Source organism: Ranitomeya variabilis, chromosome 2 (genome assembly GCF_051348905.1).
Source record: "Ranitomeya variabilis isolate aRanVar5 chromosome 2, aRanVar5.hap1, whole genome shotgun sequence".
Lineage (NCBI taxonomy): Eukaryota > Metazoa > Chordata > Amphibia > Anura > Dendrobatidae > Ranitomeya > Ranitomeya variabilis.
The window spans coordinates 187376988-187399729 of record NC_135233.1 but is presented as its reverse complement, the minus strand read 5'-3'; the positions used below and the strand labels follow the sequence as shown (position 1 = coordinate 187399729).

Genomic DNA, 22742 nt, shown 5'->3' with positions numbered 1-22742 from the left:
AATCTGAAGGTAGGAAACTCAGCTGCGTTTTTAGAGCATTTCCACAGTGGATATACGGTACATGTAAATCACATGTAATCCGGCGGTGATGGAATCAATAATGTTTTGTCAAAGCCAAATATCGGAGCGGCTTTGTTTAACCCCTTAACGACCAGAGGTTTTTCAGTTTTTGCGTTTCTATTTTTTGCTCTCCTTCTTCCCAGAACTTTTTTATTTTTCCGTCAATATGGCCATGTGAGGGCTTGTTTTTTGCGAGACAATTTGTACTTTTGAACAACACCTTTGGTTTTAACATATCATGTACTGGAAAACGAAAAAAAAAATCCAAGTGTGGTGAAATTGCGAAAAATGGGCAATTCCACAGTCGTTTTTTTTTTCTCCCATGATTGTGGAGCCTACTGAAACAGACTCAGGGTATGTGTCCACGGTCAGTAAACGCTGCTTGTTTGACGCTGCGCAGAGCTGCAGCGTCAAACACGCAGCGTCCAGATGTTCCAGCATAGTGGAGGGGATTTTTGGAAATCCCGTGTCCACTATGCGTGGAAACACGCACGCGTCAGCCCTGCGACTCCGGACATGCTGCGTGTAGCGCCCCCACTGCCGCAGGGCCGAGGGGTACCCGGTACCGGGCCTCTGAGTCTCTGCTTCTGGGGTTGTCACGGCGGCTAGACCCCGGTCCGTGACCCTGCCGTGGGGCGCACAGTGAATGATAGGTGTGGATGTTGGTGGTGCAGTTGTGGGGGTGCAGGTCGCGGTAAATAACGAGGACACCAGGTTGCAGTCTCTTTACCTCTTTACTGGAGATCTCTGAGTCCTCAGTCCAGAATATGGTTCACCAGGCTGCGCAAGTCCGGCCGGTCCAATAGTACCTACAGAGTTCACTTCACAGGTGGAAATCGGTGCCTTCCTTCTTAGCGCTATGTGTTGTAGTCCTTCCCTGCTATGCTTACGGAAAGTACCCCACAACCGTTGTGTCTGTTTCTCGTGTTCCCTCACAACTCGATTAACTGATCTTCTGCTAATCTTCCGTCCCTTCCTGATGTTACAGTTAGAACGGCACCCGTTTGTCGGGTAGGCCTGGAGTTCTTCCGGGACCCTAGAGACGCCCCTCTCCCGCAATTGCCTCCCAAGACTTCATAGGTGATTTAGGTGAGACAGCCCGCCTGAGACTGACTGTCCTGCCGCTGTTTAGAGTATTGCTTGAAGCTCTCTAATGAAATACTCCCTCGGCGTTCCGGCCACCGGTAATGCGCCTCAGTAGGGTGTTGCTCCGGTCTTACAGCATGACCCCTACTGGTATTCTCCTATTGCTTGATCTCGTTTCTCACTCAGCACAATCTATCTCGCTTCTAGTCCTTTCTTGGGTCCCGCCGCTTCCCGGAGCTGGCGCGGACCCGTTACGTTCTTTTTCAATGCCAAGCCTCTGTCAGGATCCCACCCCTGACAGAGACCCTACTGTCTCTTCCTCCACAACACCCTCTGCCACCAGGTGTTGCTTCGTTCAATCCAGTCAGCTTTCTCCTCTAACTTCCTGCCTGACCCCCAGTTTACCCACTATGGTGGGGAGTGGCCTAATGAATAGAACCCTTAGCTCCCCCCGGAGGCCCAGCTGTGAAATCTATTGGTGTCTGTGATACCTGATCAGATGAACTCCTTCAGTGCCATCGGACGCACCGTAGCTCCCCATAGTGGCGGAGCCACAGTACTGCAACGACCAGGACTCTGGGGCGCTGCACTGCGCGTCTTTTCAGATCGCAGCATGTCCGTGCTACCTGCGGCGACGCTGCGTCGCCGCAAGTAATATCACAGGGCGCTATGCGAGGGTGCGATGATCCCGGATGTGTACAGTTAACATATCCGGCATCATCGCGTCCCAGAAAGGGGGCGGGGCTTCGCCGCTCCGGCGATACTGCCGGCCATCCTGACCGTGGACACATACCCTAAGGGTATGTGTCCACGTTCAGGATTGCATCAGGATTTGGTCAGGATTTTCCATCAGTATTTGTAAGCCAAAACCAGGAGTGGGTGATAAATGCTTAAGTGGTGCATATGTTTCTATACTTTTCCTCTAATTGTTCCACTCCTGGTTTTGGCTTACAAATACTGATGGAAAATCCTGACCAAATCCTGATGCAATCCTGAACGTGGACACGTACCCTAAGGGTATGTTTCCACGTTCAGGAAACGCTGCGTTTTTGACGCTGCGTTTTTCTGCTGCGTCAAAAACGCAGCGTCCAGATGTTACAGCATAGTGGATGGGATTTTATGAAATCCAGACTCCACTATGCGTTTAAAAACGCATGCGTTTTTGCCGCGAAAACGCATGCGTTGTGCGTTTTTTTCAAAACGCTGCATGTTGCTACTATGAGCAAAACACGCAGGTACACCACAGGTGACCTGCCAGTGACCTCAGGTGCAGTTTTGGTCAGGATTTTACTTGCATAAAATCCTGACCAAAGACTGATGCAATCCTGAACGTGGAAACATACCCTTAGGGTATATCACAGGGCGCTATGGCGTGGGGTGCGATGATCGCGTCCCAGAAAGGGTCTCCTACCTCCCTCCTCACCGCAGGTCCCGGATCCAAGATGGCCGCGGCATCCGGGTCCTGCAGGGAGGGAGGTGGCTTACCGAGTGTCTGCTCAGAGCAGACACTTGGTAAGCCTGCAGCCCTGCACAGCAGATCGCAGATCTGGCAGAGTGCTGTGCACACTGCCAGATCAATGATCTGTGATGTCCCCCCCTGGGACAAAGTAAAAAAGTTAAAAAAAATTCCCCACATGTGTAAAAAAATAAATAAAAAAAATATCCTAAATAAAGAAAAAAAAAAAAAATATTATTCCCATAAATACATTTCTTTTGCTAAATAAATAAAATAAAAAAAACAATAAAAGTACACATATTTAGTATCGCCGCGTCCGTAACAACCCAACCTATAAAACTGCCCCACTAGTTAACCCCTTCAGTAAACACCGTAAGAAAAAAATAAATAAAAAGGAGGCAAAAAACAACGCTTTATTATCATACCGCCGAATAAAAAGTGGAATAACACGCGATCAAAAAGACTGATATAAATAACCATGGTACCGCTGAAAACGTCATTTTGTCCCGCAAAAAACGAGCCACCATACAGCATCATCAGCAAAAAAATAAAAAAGTTATAGTCCTGAGAATAAAGCGATACCAAAATAATTATTTTTTCTATAAAATAGTTTTTATTGTATAAAAGTGCCAAAACATAAAAAAAATGATATAAATGAGATATCGCTGTAATCGTACTGACCCGTCGAATAAAACTGCTTTATCAATTTTACCAAACGCGGAACGGTATAAACGCCTCCCCCAAAAGAAATTCATGAATAGCTGGTTTTTGATCACTCTGCCTCACAAAAATCGGAATAAAAAGTGATCAAAAAATGTCACGTGTCCGAAAATGTTACCAATAAAAACGTCAACTCGTCCCACAAAAAACAAGATCTCACATGACTCTGTGGACTCAAATATGGAAAAATTACAGCTCTCAAAATGTGGTAACGCAAAAAATATTTTTTGCAATGAAAAGCGTCTTTCAGTGTGTGACGGCTGCCAATCATAAAAATCCGCTAAAAAACCCGCTATAAAAGTAAATCAAACCCCCCTTCATCACCCCCTTAGTTAGGGAAAAATTAAAAAATGTATTTATTTCCATTTTCCCATTAGGGTTAGGGCTAGAGTTAGGACTAGAGTTAGGACTAGAGTTAGGACTAGAGTTAGGGCTAGAGTTAGGGCTAGAGTTAGGGCTAGGGTTAGGGCAAGGGTTAGGGCTAGGGTTAGGGTTGGGGCTAGGGTTGGGGCTAGGGTTAGGGCTAGGGTTGGGGCTAGGGTTAGGGCTAGGGTTAGGGTTGGGGCTAGGGTTAGGGCTAGTGTTAGGGCTAGGGTTATTGCTAGGGTTAGGGCTAGGGTTAGGGCTAGGGTTGGGGCTAGGGTTAGGGCTACAGTTAGGGTTGGGGCTAAAGATAGGGTTAGGGTTTGGATTACATTTACGGTTGGGAATAGGGTTGGGTGTGTCTGGGTTAGAGGAGTGGTTAGGGTTACTGTTGGGATTAGGGTAAGGGGTGTGTTTGGATTAGGGTTTCAGTTATAATTGGGGGTTTCCACTGTTTAGGCACATCAGGGGCTCTCCAAACGGGACATGGCATCCGATCTGAATTCCAGCCAATTCTGCGTTGAAAAAGGAAAACAGTGCTCCTTCCCTTCAGAGCTCTCCCGTGTGCCCAAACAGGGGTTTACCCCAACATATGGGGTATCAGCGTACTCAGGACAAATTGGACATCATCTTTTGGGGTCCAAGTTCTCCTGCTACCCTTGGGAAAATACAAAACTGGGGGCCAAAAAATAAGTTTTGTGGGAAAAGAAAGATTTTTTATTTTCACGGCTCTGCGTTGTAAACTGTAGTGAAACACTTGGGGGTTCAAAGTTCTCACAACACATCTAGATAAGTTCCTTGGGGGGTCTAGTTTCCGATATGGTGTCACTTGTGGGGGGTTTGTACTGTTTGGGTACATCAGGGGCTCTGCAAATGCAACGTGACGCCTGCAGACCAATCCATTTAAGTCTGCATTCCAAATGGCGCTCCTTCCCTTCCGAGCTCTGTCATGCGCCCAAACAGTGGTCCCCCCCCACATATGGGGTATCAGCGTACTCAGGACAAATTGGACAACAACTTTTGGGGTCCAATTTATCCTGATACCCTTGTGAAAATACAAAACTGGGGGCTAAAAATCATTTTTGTGAAAAAAAAAAAGAATTTTTATTTTCACGGCTCTGCGTTATAAACTGTAGTGAAACACTTGGGGGTTCAAAGTTCTCACAACACATCTAGATAAGTTCCTTGGGGGGTCTAGTTTCCAATATGGGGTCACTTGTGGGGGGTTTGTACTGTTTGGGTACATCAGGGGCTCTGCAAATGCAACGTGACGCCTGCAGACCAATCCATTTAAGTCTGCATTCCAAATGGCGCTCCTTCCCTTCCGAGCTCTGTCATGCGCCCAAACAGTGGTTCCCCCCCCACATATGGGGTATCAGCGTACTCAGGACAAATTGGACAACAACTTTTGGGGTCCAATTTATCCTGATACCCTTGTGAAAATACAAAACTGGGGGCTAAAAATCATTTTTGTGAAAAAAAAAAGAATTTTTATTTTCACGGCTCTGCGTTATAAACTGTAGTGAAACACTTGGGGGTTCAAAGTTCTCACAACACATCTAGATAAGTTCCTTGGGGGGTCTAGTTTCCAATATGGGGTCACTTGTGGGGGGATTGTACTGTTTGGGTACATCAGGGGCTCTGCAAATGCAACGTGACACCTGCAGACCAATCCATTTAAGTCTGCATTCCAAATGGCGCTCCTTCCCTTCCGAGCTCTGTCATGCGCCCAAACAGTGGTTCCCCCCCCACATATGGGGTATCAGCGTACTGAGGACAAATTGGACAACAACGTTTGGGGTCCAATTTATCCTGATACCCTTGTGAAAATACAAAACTGGGGGCTAAAAATCATTTTTGTGAAAAAAAAAAGAATTTTTATTTTCACGGCTCTGCGTTATAAACTGTAGTGAAACACTTGGGGGTTCAAAGCTATCAAAACACATCTAGATAAGTTCCTTAGGGGGTCTACTTTCCAAAATGGTGTCACTTGTGGGGGTTTTTAATGTTTAGGCACATCAGGGGCTCTCCAAACGCAACATGGCATCCCATCTTAATTCCAGTCAATTTTGCATTGAAAAGTAAAATAGCGCTCCTTCCCTTCCGAGCTCTGCTATGCGCCCAAACAGTGGTTTACCCCCACATATGGGGTATCGTCGTACTCAGGATAAATTGCACAACAACTTTTGTGGTCTAATTTCTTCTCATACCCTTGGGGAAATAAAAAAATGGGGGCGAAAAGATCATTTTTGTGAAAAAATATGATTTTTTATTTTTACGGCTCTGCATTATAAACTTCTGTGAAGCACTTGTTGGGTCAAAGTGCTCAACACACATCTAGATAAGTTCCTTAAGGGGTCTACTTTCCAAAATGGTGTCACTTGTACAGGGTTTCAATGTTTAGGCACATCAGGGGCTCTCCAAACGCAACATGGCGTCCCATCTCAATTCCAGTCAATTTTGCATTGAAAAGTCAAATGGCGCTCCTTCCCTTCCGAGCTCTGCCCTGCGCCCAAACAATGGTTTACACCCACATATGGGGTATCAGCGTACTCAGGACAAATTGCACAACAATTTTTCGGGTCCAATTTCTTCTCTTACCCTTGGGAAAATAAAAAATTGGGGGCGAAAAGATCATTTTTGTGAAAAAATATGATTTTTTATTTTTACGACTCTGCATTATAAACTTCTGTGAAGCACTTGTTGGGTCAAAGTGCTCACCACACATCTAGATAAGATCCTTAGGGGGTCTACTTTCCAAAATGGTGTCACTTGTGGGGGGTTTCAATGTTTAGGCACATCAGGGGCTCTCCAAATGCAACATGGCGTCCCATCTCAATTCCAGTCAATTTTGCATTGAAAAGTCAAATGGCGCTCCTTTCCTTCCGAGCTCTGCCATGCGCCCAAACAGTGGTTTACCCCCACATATGGGGTATCAGCGTACTCAGGACAAATTGTACAACAAATTTTGGGGTCTATTTTCTCCTGTTACCCTTGGTAAAATAAAACAAATTGGAGCTGAAATAAATTTTGTGTGAAAAAAAGTTAAATGTTTATTTTTATTTAAACATTCCAAAAATTCCTGTGAAACACCTGAAGGGTTAATAAACTTTTTGAAAGTGGTTTTGAGTACCTTGAGGGGTGCAGTTTTTAGAATGGTGTCACACTTGGGTATTTTCTATCATATAGACCCCTCAAAATGACTTCAAATGAGATGTGGTCCCTAATAAAAAATGGTGTTGTAAAAATGAGAAATTGCTGGTCAACTTTTAACCCTTATAACTCCGTCACAAAAAAAAATTTTGGTTCCAAAATTGTGCTGATGTAAAGTAGACATGTGGGAAATGTTACTTATTAAGTATTTTGCGTGACATATGTCTGTGATTTAAGGGCATAAAAATTCAAAGTTGGAAAATTGCGAAATTTTCAAAATTTTCGCCAAATATTCGTTTTTTTCACAAATAAACGCAAGTTATATCGAAGAAATTTTACCACTATCATGAAGTACAATATGTCACGAGAAAACAATGTCTGAATCGCCAAGATCCGTTGAAGCGTTCCAGAGTTATAACCTCATAAAGGGACAGTGGTCAGAATTGTAAAAATTGGCCCGGTCATTAACGTGCAAACCACCCTTGGGGGTGAAGGGGTTAAGGATGGCTTGTTTCACCTGCATGGAGAGCTCCTTTGACCGCATGTTTACTTCACAGCAAAACCTTCCAAATGCAAGCACCACACCTCAAATCAACTCCAGGCCTCTTTATTCCTATTCAGAATGACATAATGAAGGGATTGCCCACACCTGTCCATGAAATAGCCTTGGAGTCAATTGTCCAATTACTTTTGGTCCCTTTAAAAACAGGGTGGCACATGTTAAGGAGCGGAAGCTCCTAAACCCTTCATCCAATTTTAATGTGGATACCCTCAAATGAAAGCTGAAAGTCTGAACTTCAACTGCATCTGAATTGTTTTGTTTAAAATTCATTGTGGTAATGTCTATAACCTAAATTAGAAAAAGGTTGTCTCTGTCCAAATATATATGGACCTAACTGTATCTGCGGCTGTATGGAGCCAGGTATGGCAGTACGTGGGGTAGATGGCGGTGTACCTGGAGCCACGGATGAGACATCTATATCTGTGGCTGTATATCAGCCAGGTATGGCAGTACATGGGATAGATGCTTGTGTACCTGGAGTCAAGGATGAGACATCTGTATCTGCGGCTGTATATCAGTCACGTGTGGCAGTACGTGGGGTAGATGGCGGTGTACCTGGAGCCATGGATGAGGTATCTGTATCTGCAGCTGTATGAAGCCAGGTATGGCAGTACGTGGGGTAGATGGCGGTGTACCTGGAGCCACGGATGAGACATCTGTATCTGTGGTTGTATATCAGCCAGGTATGGCAGTACATGGGATAGATGCTGGTGTACCTGGAGTCAAGGATGAGACATCTGTATCTGCAGCTGTATATCAGTCAGGTATGGCTGTACGTGGGGTAGATGGCGGTGTACCTGGAGCCATGGATGAGGTATCTGTATCTGCAGCTGTATGGAGCCAGGTATGGCAGTACGTGGGGTAGATGGCGGTGTACCTGGAGCCACGGATGAGACATCTGTATCTGTGGCTGTATATCAGCCAGGTATGGCAGTATGTGGGATAGATGCTGGTGTACCTGGAGTCAAGGATGAGACATCTGTATCTGCGGCTGTATATCAGTCAGGTGTGGCAGTACGTGGGGTAGATGTCGGTGTACCTGGAGCCATGGATGAGGTATCTGTATCTGCGGCTGTATGGAGCCAGGTGTGGCAGTACGTGGGGTAGATGGCGGTGTACCTGGAGCCACGGATGAGGTATCTGTATCTGCGGCTGTATGGAGCCAGGTATGGCAGTACATGGGGTAGATGGCGGTGTCCCTGGAGCCATGGATGAGACATCTGTAACTGCGGCTGTATATCAGTCAGGTGTGGCAGTACATGGGGTAGATGGCGGTGTACCTGGAGCCATGGATGAGGTATCTGTATCTGCAGCTGTATGGAGCCATGTATGGCAGTACGTGGGGTAGATGGCGGTGTACCTGGAGCCACGGATGAGACATCTGTATCTGTGGCTGTATGGAGCCAGGTATGGCAGTACGTGGGGTAGATGGCGGTGTACTTGGAGCCACTGATGAGGCATCTCTATCTGCGGCTGCATGGAGCCAGGTATGGCAGTATGTGGGGAAGATGGCGGTGTACCTGGAGCCACGGATGAGGCATCTGTATCTGCGGCTGTATGGAGCCAGGTATGGCAGTATGTGCGGTAGATGGCGGTGTACCTGGAGCCACGGATGAGGCATCTGTATCTGTATATCAGCCAGGTATGGCAGTACGTGGGGTAGATGGCGGTGTGATATACAAAAAGAAAAATATTCAGCTCACCCACAAGAATCCAAATGTTGTGAAGACATCCGAGCAAGGATAAACGTCCAGCCAATGACGTAGTAAATGCAGGAAAAAACTTGAAAAAATCCAGCTCCAGGAGAAAGAAATATGTTTAGTTAAAATCCAAATTTTATTTTGAATAACATGATAAAAATCCCAATGACAAGTGGCAGAAAAGAGGATCACATAACAGCCCTCACTGAACGCGTTTCAAACACTATTGTGTTCTTAGTCTTCACTAAGACTTACTGAATATGTATATATTGGTATACTGAAGACTAAGAACACAATAGTGTTTGAAACGCGTTCAGTGAAGGCTGGTATGTGATCCTCTTTTCTGCCACTTGTCATTGGGATTTTTATCATGTTATTCAAAATAAAATTTTGATTTTAACTAAACATATTTCTTTCTCCTGGAGCTGGATTTTTTCAAGTTTTTTCCTGTAGATGGCGGTGTACCTGGAGCCACGGATGAGGCATCTGTATCTGCGGCTGTATGGAGTGAGGTATGGCAGTATGTGGGGTAGATGCCGATGTACCTAGAGCCACGGATGAGGCACCTGTATCTGCAGCTGTATGGAGCCAGGTATGGCAGTATGTGGGGTAGATGCCGATGTACCTAGAGCCACGGATGAGGCATCTGTATCTGCAGCTGTATATCAGCCACACATGACAGTACGTGGGGTAGATGGCGGTGTACCTGGAGCCACGGATGAGGCACCTGTATCTGTGGCTGTATGGAGCCTTTGTGGAGATGAATGTTTATTTTCACCTATGAACAAATGAGGCAGTAAAGTAACAAAGTGTCATTAATTATATAATGAAGCCCTGGAAGGTGTTCTGGCAGCTTAGAAAGTGTGAGGGAAAGCGAGAATTTTACAATCCCAAATGGTTGTGTTAATGAGGCTGTGATAGTGGCGCTGCTCTGTCGCTGTTCACACCCGGCTGCAGATATCCTCTGCATTCAGCGATGGGACACATGAGCGTGGAGGAGAAGCATAGGTACTGATGGGATTGCTCACCGGGATACTGCATATTGTTCCATCATTGGGAGGGAGAACATCTTCCTTGTATCACAGATGTCGTGTCTGTGAGGTGGGATTAGAGAGCTGCTCTGCTTCTCTGTAATGGACAGGCTTGTCTTTAGGAAGGTCATCAACATTATATCAGTGGGGGTCTGGCACCCCCTAGTCAGATGTTACCTGGAGCTGCCCTGTTTCCCTCATTATTCCTGCTGCACCCTTCAGTGCCAGTCTGGTCTGTATAACCGGACAGTGCTTGGTGTGAGGCCACGTTCCCACCAGGAGTTTTTGGGGAGTTCTTGATGTTGCAGATGTTCTGCACCGTTCCTACACCTCTTAGGTCACTTGTGTCGTTTTTGATGCTTAGTTTTGTCCCTTGTTGGGGTGTCATGTTATAAAGCGGCTCTGATTTTATACAACCTGATATTTGGCATTGATACATGTACCGATCACAGGCATTTCAGTGCATTTCCGGCGTGCACAGCTCAAGTACGTAGGAGATTGTGACATGTTCTGGACTCCAGCAGGTCAATGTCCATGACATCTCTATCATCTCATCCACTTTGCTGGAACTGTAAGAGTGTTTGTACAGCAAAAATATATATGGTGCCAAAATCTCATTGTGGGAACTTAACTTAACCGAAAGGGGCTGCGGGTGCTGAGGGTCGGACCCCTCAGACATCTCTCGCCCACATTGCACCACTTGGTCCTACACACAGAATGGTTGATGATCAGCCAGGATACTAATCATGGTCTTCACACATTGCATGTTTCCATGAACAGCCATTACACAAGTACTGTTACTAATGGACCCAGTGCTCATTCCGGGATTATGCTGATACTTTCTGGCTGAACGATTCATCACCAGATACTATTTCTTGTGTATTATTACATGCAATTAGAATTCTATCTATAATGTACTGATCCTGATCATATGGAAAATCTGGCTGCACATATAGTAAAGCGGAGCCCTGCTGGAGGCGTTATCACTGGAGGAAAGCACTACGTTATGTGAAGGAAGGAAACATAGGGTGGGGGAAACAATAGTTGGGGAGAGACGTTTAATAAAACACCAAGTTCCTTCCTCTCCTCCCCCCCACATTTTCTCTGTACGACTGAAATATCCCTCGCTCCTCTCACAAAGCAGGAGTCCTGTTCAGAAGACAGTCACACCACTGTACAGAGGATATCTTCTCTGGGGTCTGAGCTCCACCAGGGGCCTGGCTCTTCTGGAGTCCTGCACGATCCATGGATGGACCTGGAATCTGGATGTGCAGATGGGAGCAGTCAGAGATGAGTGTAGCCCCAGCCATTCATTTCTTCCATGTGCCATCTATGTAGCTGGTGACCAGCGCTCGGTCCTCAATGGATTATGTTCTGGAGACCATCATTTTCCATTATTTTGTGTGACATGAACGGATCCGTCCGCTAGCTAAGCTCAGGAGGGTGTGGTGTACGGCTGAGCAGCTGTCCTTCCTGTCACCGTCCTCCTTTTGGGATCTATCTTGGGAAACAAACAACAATCAGTTTGATAAAAGAGCAGTAGACTGGGAGCAGTGGGAATACAGGGATCAGAGAAATTACTTCCTATGTGTCATACAGGATGGATAAAGCATTGACAAGCATCTCACGTGGCAAAGGTAAGGGGCATGTATCCCGAAACCTAGAAGACTACAAGTCTGTAATGTCCTGCACTAATCAGGCGCAGGGATATTCATCTAAACTGAGAGGCTGGGACAACTGTATGTGCTTTATACTCAGATTTAATATTGGTACCACCATACCCCAAAGCCAGAAGTGTTTGTACCTGCCTGACGCAGGATGGAGGTGAAACTCAAAAGCCAGAAGTGTTTGTACCTGCCTGACGCAGGATGGGGGTGATACCCCAAAGCCAGAAGTGTTTGTACCCGCCTGACGCAGGATGGGGGTGATACCCCAAAGCCAGAAGTGTTTGTACCTGCCTGACGCAGGATGGGGGTGATACCCCAAAGCCACAAGTGTTTGTTCCTGCCCTGCGCAGGATGGGGGCGATACCCCAAAGCCAGAAGTGTTTGTTCCTGCCCTGCACAGGATGGGGGTGATACCCCAAAGCCAGAAGTGTTTGTTCCTGCCCTGCGCAGGATGGTGGCGATACCCCAAAGCCAGAAGTGTTTGTTCTTGTCCTGCGCAGGTGGGGGGCGATACCCCAAAGCCAGAAGTGTTTGTTCCTGCCCGGTAAAGGATGGGGGCAATACCCCAAAGCCAGAAGTGTTTGTACCTGCCCGAAGTAGCATGGAGGTGATACTCCAAAGCCAGAAGTGTTTGTTCCTGCCCTGCACAGGTGGGGGCAATAACCAAAGCCAGAAGTTTGTTCCTGCCTTGCGGTCCTTGTCAGCCAGTGTAAGCAGCATCGATTGCCTGTAAGCACATGGACGTGGGAGGATAGGTTTCTCTCATGTACACTGACATCACTAGATGTGGAGGAGAAGACTGTGGGTGCTGTTGCCATAGCGACACCTCAAGCTTCTCTCTGGCGTCTCCACATTACTGAACTACAAAAACATGGATTTTTCCACTGAACCTTTGCTGGGGTCGGTTGTTTTTGCTACAGGTCTAAGACAAATATGACTCTGAACTTGGGTCTGTCACCATGACTTGTGAATGCAGTATGTTGGTTAATCAATAATCAGAAAATGTTCTTTTTATTTTTTAGCACATATGATTCATGAAGGCAAATCTCTGTTTACATCAAAGTGCATGGATAGTAAATGTAAGGCACATTAATGTAATGTCATATCGAAAAAATCAGCAAATCAGTCCCAGTAACATAATGTCCCAGTATTATAATGTCTTAGTAATATAATGTCCCAGTAATATAATGTCTTATGTATACATTTTAGTCCATGAAATCAAAATTCAAAACACATTCATCAATATCTACCACCAAAAACCTCCCACATACTGGACAGGCTGCAGAATGTATTGTTTTAAAATATATATTTTATTTACCGTATATCAAAAGTTAAAACTTACTTTTAATACACAAAATTGTTGTAATGATGCCTCCTATCTTAAGGCTACTTTCACACTAGCGTTTTTGGCTGCACGTCGCAATGCGTCGTTTAGGAGAAAAAACGCATCTTGCAAAGTTGTCTGCAGGATGCGTTTTTTCCCTATAGACTAACATTACCGACGCATTGCGACGTATTGCCACACGTCGCAACCATTGTGCGACGGTTGCGTCGTGTTTTGGCGCACCGCCGCCACAAAAAATGTTACATGTAACTTTTTTTGTGCGTCGAGACCGCCATTTTCGACTGCGCATGCGCGGACGAAACTCCGCCCCCTCCTCCCCGGACCTTACAATGAAGCAGCGGAAGCGTCTTAAGACTGCTTCCGCTGCCCACGTCGCGCATTTTTTTCACAGTATACGTCGGGCCGAAAGCAGCCTAAAAGAGATCAGATGCGGTTCCACAAGCAGTGAATAACACATATTATATGACAAGCAGCAACTATGCCTTGAGTAATGTTTCCAATGATATTAACATTCAAATCATGGATAATATCCAGGACAAAGTGACCTATAGAGAAACCCCAGTGCAATGCTCAAATGCATATACAGTAATCATTGCTGACTGTATAACATCTAATATATAATTGCCAATCGGCTCTGTCGCAGCTTTCGGCGATTGTGTCGCTATCCCACAATCCACCGTGGCTAGAAGGCCACGAACTGTGCCTCCACAAGTGAAAATAACGGCACCGCTATTCCAGTCGGGAGATCAGCAGCGCCAGCCACTCATCTCCTGGCTGCTCACATTGGAACTACGCCGACTGCCATATTGGAACACTCAAGTTATGGGTATTCCGATATGGCGGCCGGGATTCATATCCTCCGCAAAGCCGCGCGGCACCGCTCACTTACTGAGCTCTCCTGGCCTCAGCCAATGAGCGGCGCGGGATTCAAATCCCCCGCCAAAGCTGCGCGGCTCCGCTTATTCAAATCCCCCACCCCATTGGCTGAGCGGTGCCGCACGGCTTTGGCGGGGGATTTAAATCCCATGCCGCTCATTGACTCAGCCGGCGGCAGCTCAGCCAATGAGCAAGGCAGCACGGCTTTGAGTGGCACGGGATTTGAGTCCCGCGCCAAAGCTGCGCGGCACCGCTCATTGTCTGATCCGCCCGCTGGCTGAGCCAATGAGCGGTGCCGAGCAGGATTTGAATTCCCCTGCAAATCTCAGCCAGCGGACGGCTCAGCCAATAAGCGGAGCCGCGCGGCTTTGGCGGGGATTTGAATCCCGCGCCACTCATTGGCTGAGGCCAGGGGCGCTCAGCCAATGAGCGGTGCCGCGCGGCTTGGCGGGGGATTCGAAACCCGCGCGACAACGCTCATTGGCTCAGCCGGCGGGGAATTTGAATCTCGTGACGATCATTGGCTGAGCGGCAGGGGCTCAGCCAATGAGCGGCGCGAGATTCAACTCCCCCGCCAAACCCGCGCGGCACCACTCAGCCAATGAGCGGCGCCGCGCTGCTTTGAGTGGTGCGGGATTCAAATCCCCCACCAAAGCCACGCGGCTCCGCTCATTGGCTGAGCTGCCCTCCGGCTGAGGTTTGGCTGGGGATTCAAATCCTGCGCGGCACTGCTCATTGACTCAGCCGGCGGGGCGGGGGATTTGAATCCCGCGCTGCTCATTGGCTGAGCGCCAGGGGGGGCTCAGCCAATGAGCGGTGCCGCGCGACTTTGACAGGGGATTTGAACACAGATGTTCATTTCACTGCACTCCCGATGCAATAGCATCGGGCCTATTTCTAGTGATAGCATAATTATCCAAACATAATTACCTCAGTAGGACCACACGAGACCTGCATTAAACCCCAACGTGCATTTTGATTGATTCTTCTTCCGGGGGCGAATATAATGTCTTAGTAATATAATGCCCCAGTATTATAATGCCCCAGTAATATAATGCTCCAGTCATGTAATGCCCCAGTAATATGTCTTAGTAATATAGTGTCCCACTAATATAATGCCCCAGTAATGTAATGCCCCAGTATTATAATGTTCCAGTATTATAATGTCCCAGTATTATAATGTCCCAGTAATATAATGCCCTAGTAATATAATGCCCCAGTAATATAATATCCTAGTCATGTAATGCCCCAGTCATGTAATGCCCCAGTAATATAATAGCCCAGTAATAGAATGTCCCAGTAATATAATGCCCCAGTAATATAATGTCCCAGTAATATAATGCCCCAGTAATATAATGCCCCAGTAATATAATAGCCCAGTAATAGAATGTCCCAGTAATATAATGCCCCAGTAATATAATGTCCCAGTAATATAATGCCCCAGTAATATAATGCCCCAGTAATATAATGTCCCAGTAATATAATGTTCCAGTAATAGAATGCCCCAGTAATAGAATGCACCAGTAATAGAATGCCCCAGTATTAGAATGCCCCAGTATTAGAATGCCCCAGTATTAGAATGTCCCAGTAATAGAATGTCCCAGTAATAGAATGTCCCAGTAATATAATGTCCCAGTAATATAATGTCCCAGTATTAGAATGCACCAGTAATAGAATGTACCAGTAATAGCATGCCCCAGTATTAGAATGCCCCAGTATTAGAATGCCCCAGAAATAGAATGTCACAGTAATAGAATGTCCCAGTAATATAATGTCCCAGTATTAGAATGCACCAGTAATAGAATGCCCCAGTAATATAATGTCCCAGTATTAGAATGCCCCAGTATTAGAATGCCCCAGTAATATAATGCCCCAGTAATAGAATGTCCCAGTAATATAATGTCCCAGTAATATAATAGCCCAGTAATATAATAGCCCAGTAATATAATAGCCCAGTAATAGAATGCCCCAGTAATATAATGCCCCAGTAATATAATGCCCCAGTAATAGAATGTCCCAGTAATATAATGCCCCAGTAATAGAATGTCCCAGTAATATAATGTCCCAGAAATAGAATGCCCCAGTATTAGAATGCCCCAGTAATAGAATGTCCCAGTAATATAATGGCCCAGTAATATAATAGCCCAGTAAAAGAATTCCCCAGTAATAGAATGTCCCAGTAATATAATGCCCCAGTAATATAATGTCCCAGTAATATAATGTCCCAGTAATATAATGTCCCAGTAATAGAATGCCCCAGTAATAGAATGCCCCAGTAATAGAATGTCCCAGTAATATAATGCCCCAGTAATATAATGTCCCAGTAATAGAATGCCCCAGTATTAGAATGCCCTAGTAATAGAATGCCCCAGTAATAGGGTGTCCCAGTATTAGAATGCCCCAGTAATAGAATGCCCCAGTAATAGAATGCCCCAGTAATAGAATGCCCCAGTAATAGAATGTCCCAGTATTAGAGTGCACCAGTAATAGAATGTCCCAGTAATAGAATGCCCCAGTAATATAATGTCCCAGTAATAGAATGTCCCAGTAATAGAATGCCCCAGTAATAGAATGCCCCAGTAATAGAATGTCCCAGTAATAGAATGTCCCAGTAATAGAATGTCCCAGTAATAGAATGCCACAGTAATAGAATGCCCCAGTAATAGAATGTCCCAGTAATATAATGCCCCAGTAATATAATGTCCCAGTAATAGAATGCCTCAGTATTAGAATGCCCAATAATAGAATGCCCCAGTAATAGGGTGTCCCAGTATTAGAATGCCCCAGTAATAGAATGCCCCAGTAATAGAATGCCCCAGTAATATAATGTCCCAGTAATATAATGTCCCAGTATTAGAGTGCACCAGTAATAGAATGCCCCAGTATTAGAATGCCCCAGTAATAGAATGCCCCAGTAATAGAATGCCCCAGTATTAGAATGCCCCAGTAATATAATGTCCCAGTAATATAATGTCCCAGTAATAGAATGTTCCAGTAATAGAATGCCCCAGTAATAGAATGCCCCAGTAATAGAATGCCCCAGTAATGTAATGCCACAGTAATATAATGTCCCAGTAATAGAATGCCCCAGTATTAGAATGCCCCAGTAATAGAATGCCCCAGTAATAGAATGCCCCAGTAATATACTGTCCCAGTAATATAATAGCCCAGTAATAGAATGCCCCAGTAATATAATGCCACAGTAATAGAATGTCCCAGTAATATAATGCCCCAGTAATATAATGTCCCAGTAATAGAATGCCCCAGTATTAAAATGCCCCAGTAATAGAATGCCCCAATAATAGAATGTCCCAGTAATATAATGTCCCAGTAATATAATGTCCCAGTATTAGAGTGCACCAGTAATAAAATGCCCCAGTAATATAATGTCCCAGTATTAGAATGCCCCAGTATTAGAATGCCCCAGTATTAGAATGCCCCAGTAATGTCCCAGTAATATAATGCCCCAGTAATACTGCTGCATCAATCAGGGTGCACACATCCCTGGGCAGCCACACAGAGCCCAAGAGCCAAGGGGGCCCACTTATACCTCCAAAACAGCAGATCTCTTCTGTCACAGACATAATATTGGATTGCAATAGCCCCATATACAGTTCTTGCACAGCGGCCCCTTCGCTCTGTGCCCGCCTCTCTAATCAATATTGTATCTTTGATCAAGGATGTCTCAGCCATCAGCGGCCATTAGTGTTATCTATTTAGTATTGTCAGTAACTCAATTGATGGCCCCTATACACCCTCTAAGGCTTTTTTTATGCCTCAGTGTGTCCAGTACTTGTGGTGACAGTTTTCACATGTACTGGAGACACTTACAACACACGTACACCCATTCATGAGTATGGGTTTACGCACATGTCAGTGTTTTTCCACGGACCGTGTGTCCATGGGCAAAATACTCTGACATGTCCATTTTTTAACAGCAGCATGGGCCGCAAAACGTCCCGCACAAGTGCACAATGATAACATATGGATGACACCCGTGTGTCATCAGTGTGACATGTACCAGTGCCTGGGAAGCAGTGGTACAGATAGCGCTGTTTTCCAGCATCGGGTGCTGAAGACCGCTCACATCATTCTCCCCTGCTCTTCTTGCGATCAGCTCGAGCAGGGAAGAATAATGAAAGTTATATTCAACTTATATCAGCGAGAGCAAGTGGCAGATGGGACTATTACTCCCATCAGCAAACACCTGCTGCTACTAATAACAGTGAGAAAAGGCGGCAGCTGATGAGAGTATTCATCACCTGCTGCCTATGCTATAAATAAATTTAACAACGGTGTCATTTCTCCTGTATTATTGATAACCAGCCAGGCAAAACTGACAGCTGTGGGCTGCAACCCTCAGTTATCAGTATTAGCAAGGCTGGTTATCAAGAATAGATTGGTCCCCATGCTGTTTTTAGAAATTATTTAAATAAAAAATTTGAAAAAAACGACTCCAAGGGGTTACCGCAATGGAGTGGAGGCAGAAGACCGCAGCGTGTGGTTGCTCCTACTCCACCGCTGAGAAGAAGCACTTCTCCGGTTTATTAGACGTGTTTATTTCTTCCACTCCTTTTCCCTATAAAATCTGGGCTCTATTACTAACCCTCGTCAGAGCTAGCTTTTTGCCCCATGGCTAAAGGAGGGAGATAAGTTGGTATGAGAAGGAGTGCTGGAGGAGTTATAAGCGACTTGTTGTTTGGTTTGTACGCTTAGCAATTCCTTATCCTTCCCTGTTTTGCTTTCTCCCCCTTCCTGCACACCCTGTTGGATTCCTGTGTATATATGTGAGTGTATATTTTGTGTGTGTGCAGTTTTCAGTTTTCCCTTGTCTTTATTGCCCTGTTTGTTGGGTTGGTGTACTGCGGTGCACAGTAGCGCCCCCTCTTCACTGGGTGGGGGAAGGGACAGACGAAGGGCTAACATAGGAGATAATGCATCAGCGGAGGCCCCAGCTTCTTCGCCATCTGAAGTATCCTGGGGAACAGGGCAAGAACTAGGAGTGCCTCCTAGTGTTAGGGCCAGGAACAGAGCCTCTGGTCCCAGGTCACTCAACAGCTGTGTTGTGACGTTAACTCTGACAGCAATTGTTTTTTTTGATCCCAGATGGATCCAATCTTAGCTCTGACAGGGCTATTGCAGCAGCTTAGTTTGGATGTGGCGGATTTGCGCACGGTGGTTTCATGGCACCCTGTTACATCTGGTGTGGGGATCTCGCCCTCCAGGCAAGGTCACATTACCGGACAGGTTCTCTGGGGTGCCTGACAAGTTTGTTGTGTTCCGCGAGGCCTGTAAACTTGATTTCAGGTTGCATCCGGTATCCTCAGGTACAGAGAAGCAACGTGTGGGGATAGTTATCTCGCTCCTCCAGGGGGACCCACAAGTATGGGAGTTTTCTCTTCCGTCTGACTCACAGTCACTCCAGATGGTAGAGGGATTTTTTCAGGCTCTGGGCTTTGTGCATGATGACCCTGATCATGTCTCCTTGGCTGAGTCGTCTCTACGCCAACTTCAGCAAGCGAAGGAATATTACTCTGAGTTCCAGAGGTGGGCCATGGACACTAGGTGGAATGACCCTGCACTCCGAAGTCAATTCTGTGAGGGGCTCACAGTGAGAGTAAAAGATGCTTTAGCTCTCTATGAGACTCCTAACTCCCTTGAGGCAGCCATGTATCTGGTGATCCAAGTTGATTGACGTCTTCGCCAGAGACATAAGGAGTCACCTCTGAGGTCGGGAGGACCGGGGACAGGGGTGATTAGTACTGAGCCAACTGTGGAACTCATGCAGGTGGGTGTGGCGTCTCATGTTGGCAAATTGTCTGTAGTCCAGCGTAAGGGTGGCGTGTGTTTCTGTTGTGGTAAAAAGGACCATTTTGTGAGCTTTTGTGTCCTTCCTGACCTCTATTTAAACAGCCGCCGGAAAACTAGTGGGCCCGAGTTGCGGGGAGGTTGGCAACCTGGATGTACTTATTACCTTGGTGGAAAGGACACAATTTTTCTTACCAGCTTCCTTCTCATGTGGGTAGACATAAGGTGGATGTTTCCGTCTTCCTGGACAGTGGGGCGAGGTTTAATTTGGTCGACGCTAGGTTTGTCTGGGACCAAGGCCTTGTCCAACATACATTGTCCAGACCCATACCCATTATTGCTATTGACTCCGCCCCCCCTTAAGGCAGGGGCACTTTACGCAGGTGGTCCGAGACTTACGGCTACAGGTGGGGGTCATGCACACTGAGGTGTTAAACTGCTATGTGCTTGAGGGCCTGCCCTCACCTGTGGTACTGGGACTTCCTTGGCTCTCCCAGCACAATCCAGTAATTGATTGACAGACACAGGAGGTGACTACATGGAGTACATACTGTCAAGGACACTGCTTGGTAGCTGGTTGGCTGGGGTAGAAACTGTCAGACTTCGGGGATGTGTTTTCTGAGCCGGGGAGCCAATCACTTCCCCCCATCGTCCTTATGATTGTGCCATCAACTTGGTTCCTGGTGCCAAGCTGCCCTAGAGCAGACTATAACATCTCAGGTCCAGAGAGGCAGGTCATGAAGGACTATATTACAGAAATCTGGTTAAGGGTCATTTCAGACCATCCTCATCTCTAATTGCTGCGGGGTTTTGTTTTTTTAAGGGATTTACTGCCTTGCCTGGATTTCCGGGAACTCAATGCGATCACTGTCCGTGATCTGTATCCGCTTCCCCTTATCCCTTACCTCTTCAATCAAATTGTAGGGGCAAAATGGTTCTCTAAGATGAACCTCAGGGGGGCGTACAACCTCTTCCACATTAAAGAAGGGGATGAGTGGAAGACTGTGTTCAGTACGCCTGAAGGACACTATGAGAATCTGGTTTATCCGTCCTTTTAAGATTATAGCCATCATCAATCCGGTAGCATTCCGCCTTGCTTTACCATCTACCTTTAGGACCCATAACGTTTTTCATTGTTTGCTTCTCATGAAGTATGTGGCATTTGCTGTACCTTCGCCTCTACCACCTTCTCTTGTCATTATCGATGGTAATCTGGTCTTGTTCAACGGTCACGTCAATATATGGTACATTGGAAGGGGTATGGTCCTTAGGAGAGGATGTGGGTACCAGCTTCTGACGTTCATGCCGCCAGACTGGCTCAAGCCTTTCATATCGCACACCCTGATAAACCTGGCCCTGAGGTTCCGGAGGTCCCTCTTAGAAGAGGGGGTATTGTCACTGGGTTACTGCAACGGAGCAGAGCCAGAAGACTGCAGCGTCTGGTTGCTCCTACTCCGCTGCTGAGAAGAAGCACTTCTCCGGTTTATTAAATGTGTTTATTTCTTCCAGCAGAACATGGGTTAGTCGGCCATGTTGGAAATCCCTGTGTTCAGCTGTGCTCGATTAGCCACTCCTTTTCCCTATAAAATATGGATTCTATTACCAAGTCCTTGTCAGAGTTAGCTCTTGCTGCATGACGAAAGAAGGGAGAGAAGTTGGTGTGAGAAGGAGTGCTGGAGGAGTTATAAGTGACTGTTGTTTGGTTTGTACACTTGATAATCCCTCAACCTTCCCTGTTTTGCGTTCTTCCCTCTCATTACACACCCTGGTGAATACCTCTGTTATATGGGAGTGTATAGTTTGTGTTTGGAGTTTTCAGTTTCCCCTTGTCTTCTTTCCCCTGTTTGTCGGGTTGGTGTACTGCAGATCACAGTAGTGCCTGCCCACCTTCCCTGGGTGGGGGAAGGAGACAGACGAAGGGCTAATTTAGGAGATAAGGCAAGGGCGGGGGCCCCGTCATCTTCACCATATGAAGTATCCCCGGGGAACAGGGCGAGCTAGGTGTTAGGACCAGGAAAGGAGCCACTGGTCACTCAACAGCTGTGTCATGACGACATGTGGTCCCCCCATTTTTGACAACCAGCCTTGCTAAAGCAAACAGGTGGGGGCTGGTATTCTCAGGCTGGTAAGAGGCCGTGGATTTTGACCGCCCCAGTCTAAAAATAGCAACCCGCAGCCACCCACAAAAGCATACCTCCCAACCGTCCCGATTTCAGCGTGACAGTCCCGCTTTGGCACCGGGGTCCCGCTGTCCCGCTTCGGGCATTTAAAATCCCGAATTTGCGGCCGCCGGTGAAGCCCCGCCCACTTCCGGGACGTAGAGAGAGCCCGATTAGGTTTGTGGCTGTTTTTTTTTTCTTATACATGCTGGGTCTCCTCCCGACCGATCCCTCCCCCGCCCCCGCCCCCGCCCCCTGTGTGTGCGGCGCTGCCACGCTGAGGAAGAGAGCCAGCAGCGATCAAGATGAGAGGTCAGCGACTCACTACCTGAGGTGTGTGCACAGAGCTCTGGCGTCTCCTGCTCTTAGCTGCTATCCCGGCAGAGAAGGAGAGACGGGGGAGGTGCCGGGACAGTGCAGAGCTGTGAGCAGCCGGAGAAACTGAAGAGCTGCACATGGACAGATCAGCCGCCCCTGCACCACAGAGGAGATTGTGTGTGTGTGTGATGTGTGTGTGTGTGTGAGATGTGTGATGCTGCATTTGTGTGTGTGTCATGTGTGTATGAGGTATCTGGTGTGTGTGATGGCTGGGTGTGTGTGATGGCTGGGTGTGTGTGTGTGATGGCTGGGTGTGTGTGTGTGATGGCTGGGTGTGTGTGTGTGATGGCTGGGTGTGTGTGTGTGATGGCTGAGTGTGTGTGTGTGATGGCTGGGTGTGTGTGTGTGTGTGATGGCTGGGTGTGTGTGTGTGTGATG

The 22742-nt window shown here is 46.7% G+C and overlaps 1 protein-coding gene and 1 long non-coding RNA gene across 5 annotated transcripts in view; one reads left to right on the top strand and one right to left on the bottom strand.

Annotated features, from left to right (window-relative positions):
- The window catches only part of NHSL2 (NHS like 2), a 458134-nt gene that overhangs the window by 207487 nt on the left and 227905 nt on the right, over positions 1 to 22742 (top strand). The window contains exon 1 of one of the 4 annotated variants that reach the window (XM_077283327.1): positions 11626 to 11768. The exons of the other annotated variants lie outside the window; for them this stretch is intronic. Within the exon in view, the coding sequence (XP_077139442.1) occupies positions 11732 to 11768 (37 nt within the window). The 5' untranslated portion in view covers positions 11626 to 11731. Of the gene's footprint in view, positions 1 to 11625; positions 11769 to 22742 lie in introns of those variants that run through there. 4 annotated transcript variants of the gene reach the window in all.
- The window catches only part of LOC143804835 (uncharacterized), a 33611-nt gene continuing 22374 nt past the window's right edge, over positions 11506 to 22742 (bottom strand). Inside the window, exon 4 of the long non-coding RNA XR_013221115.1 lies at positions 11506 to 11632. This is a non-coding gene — a long non-coding RNA (uncharacterized LOC143804835). The remainder of the gene's footprint in view (positions 11633 to 22742) is intronic.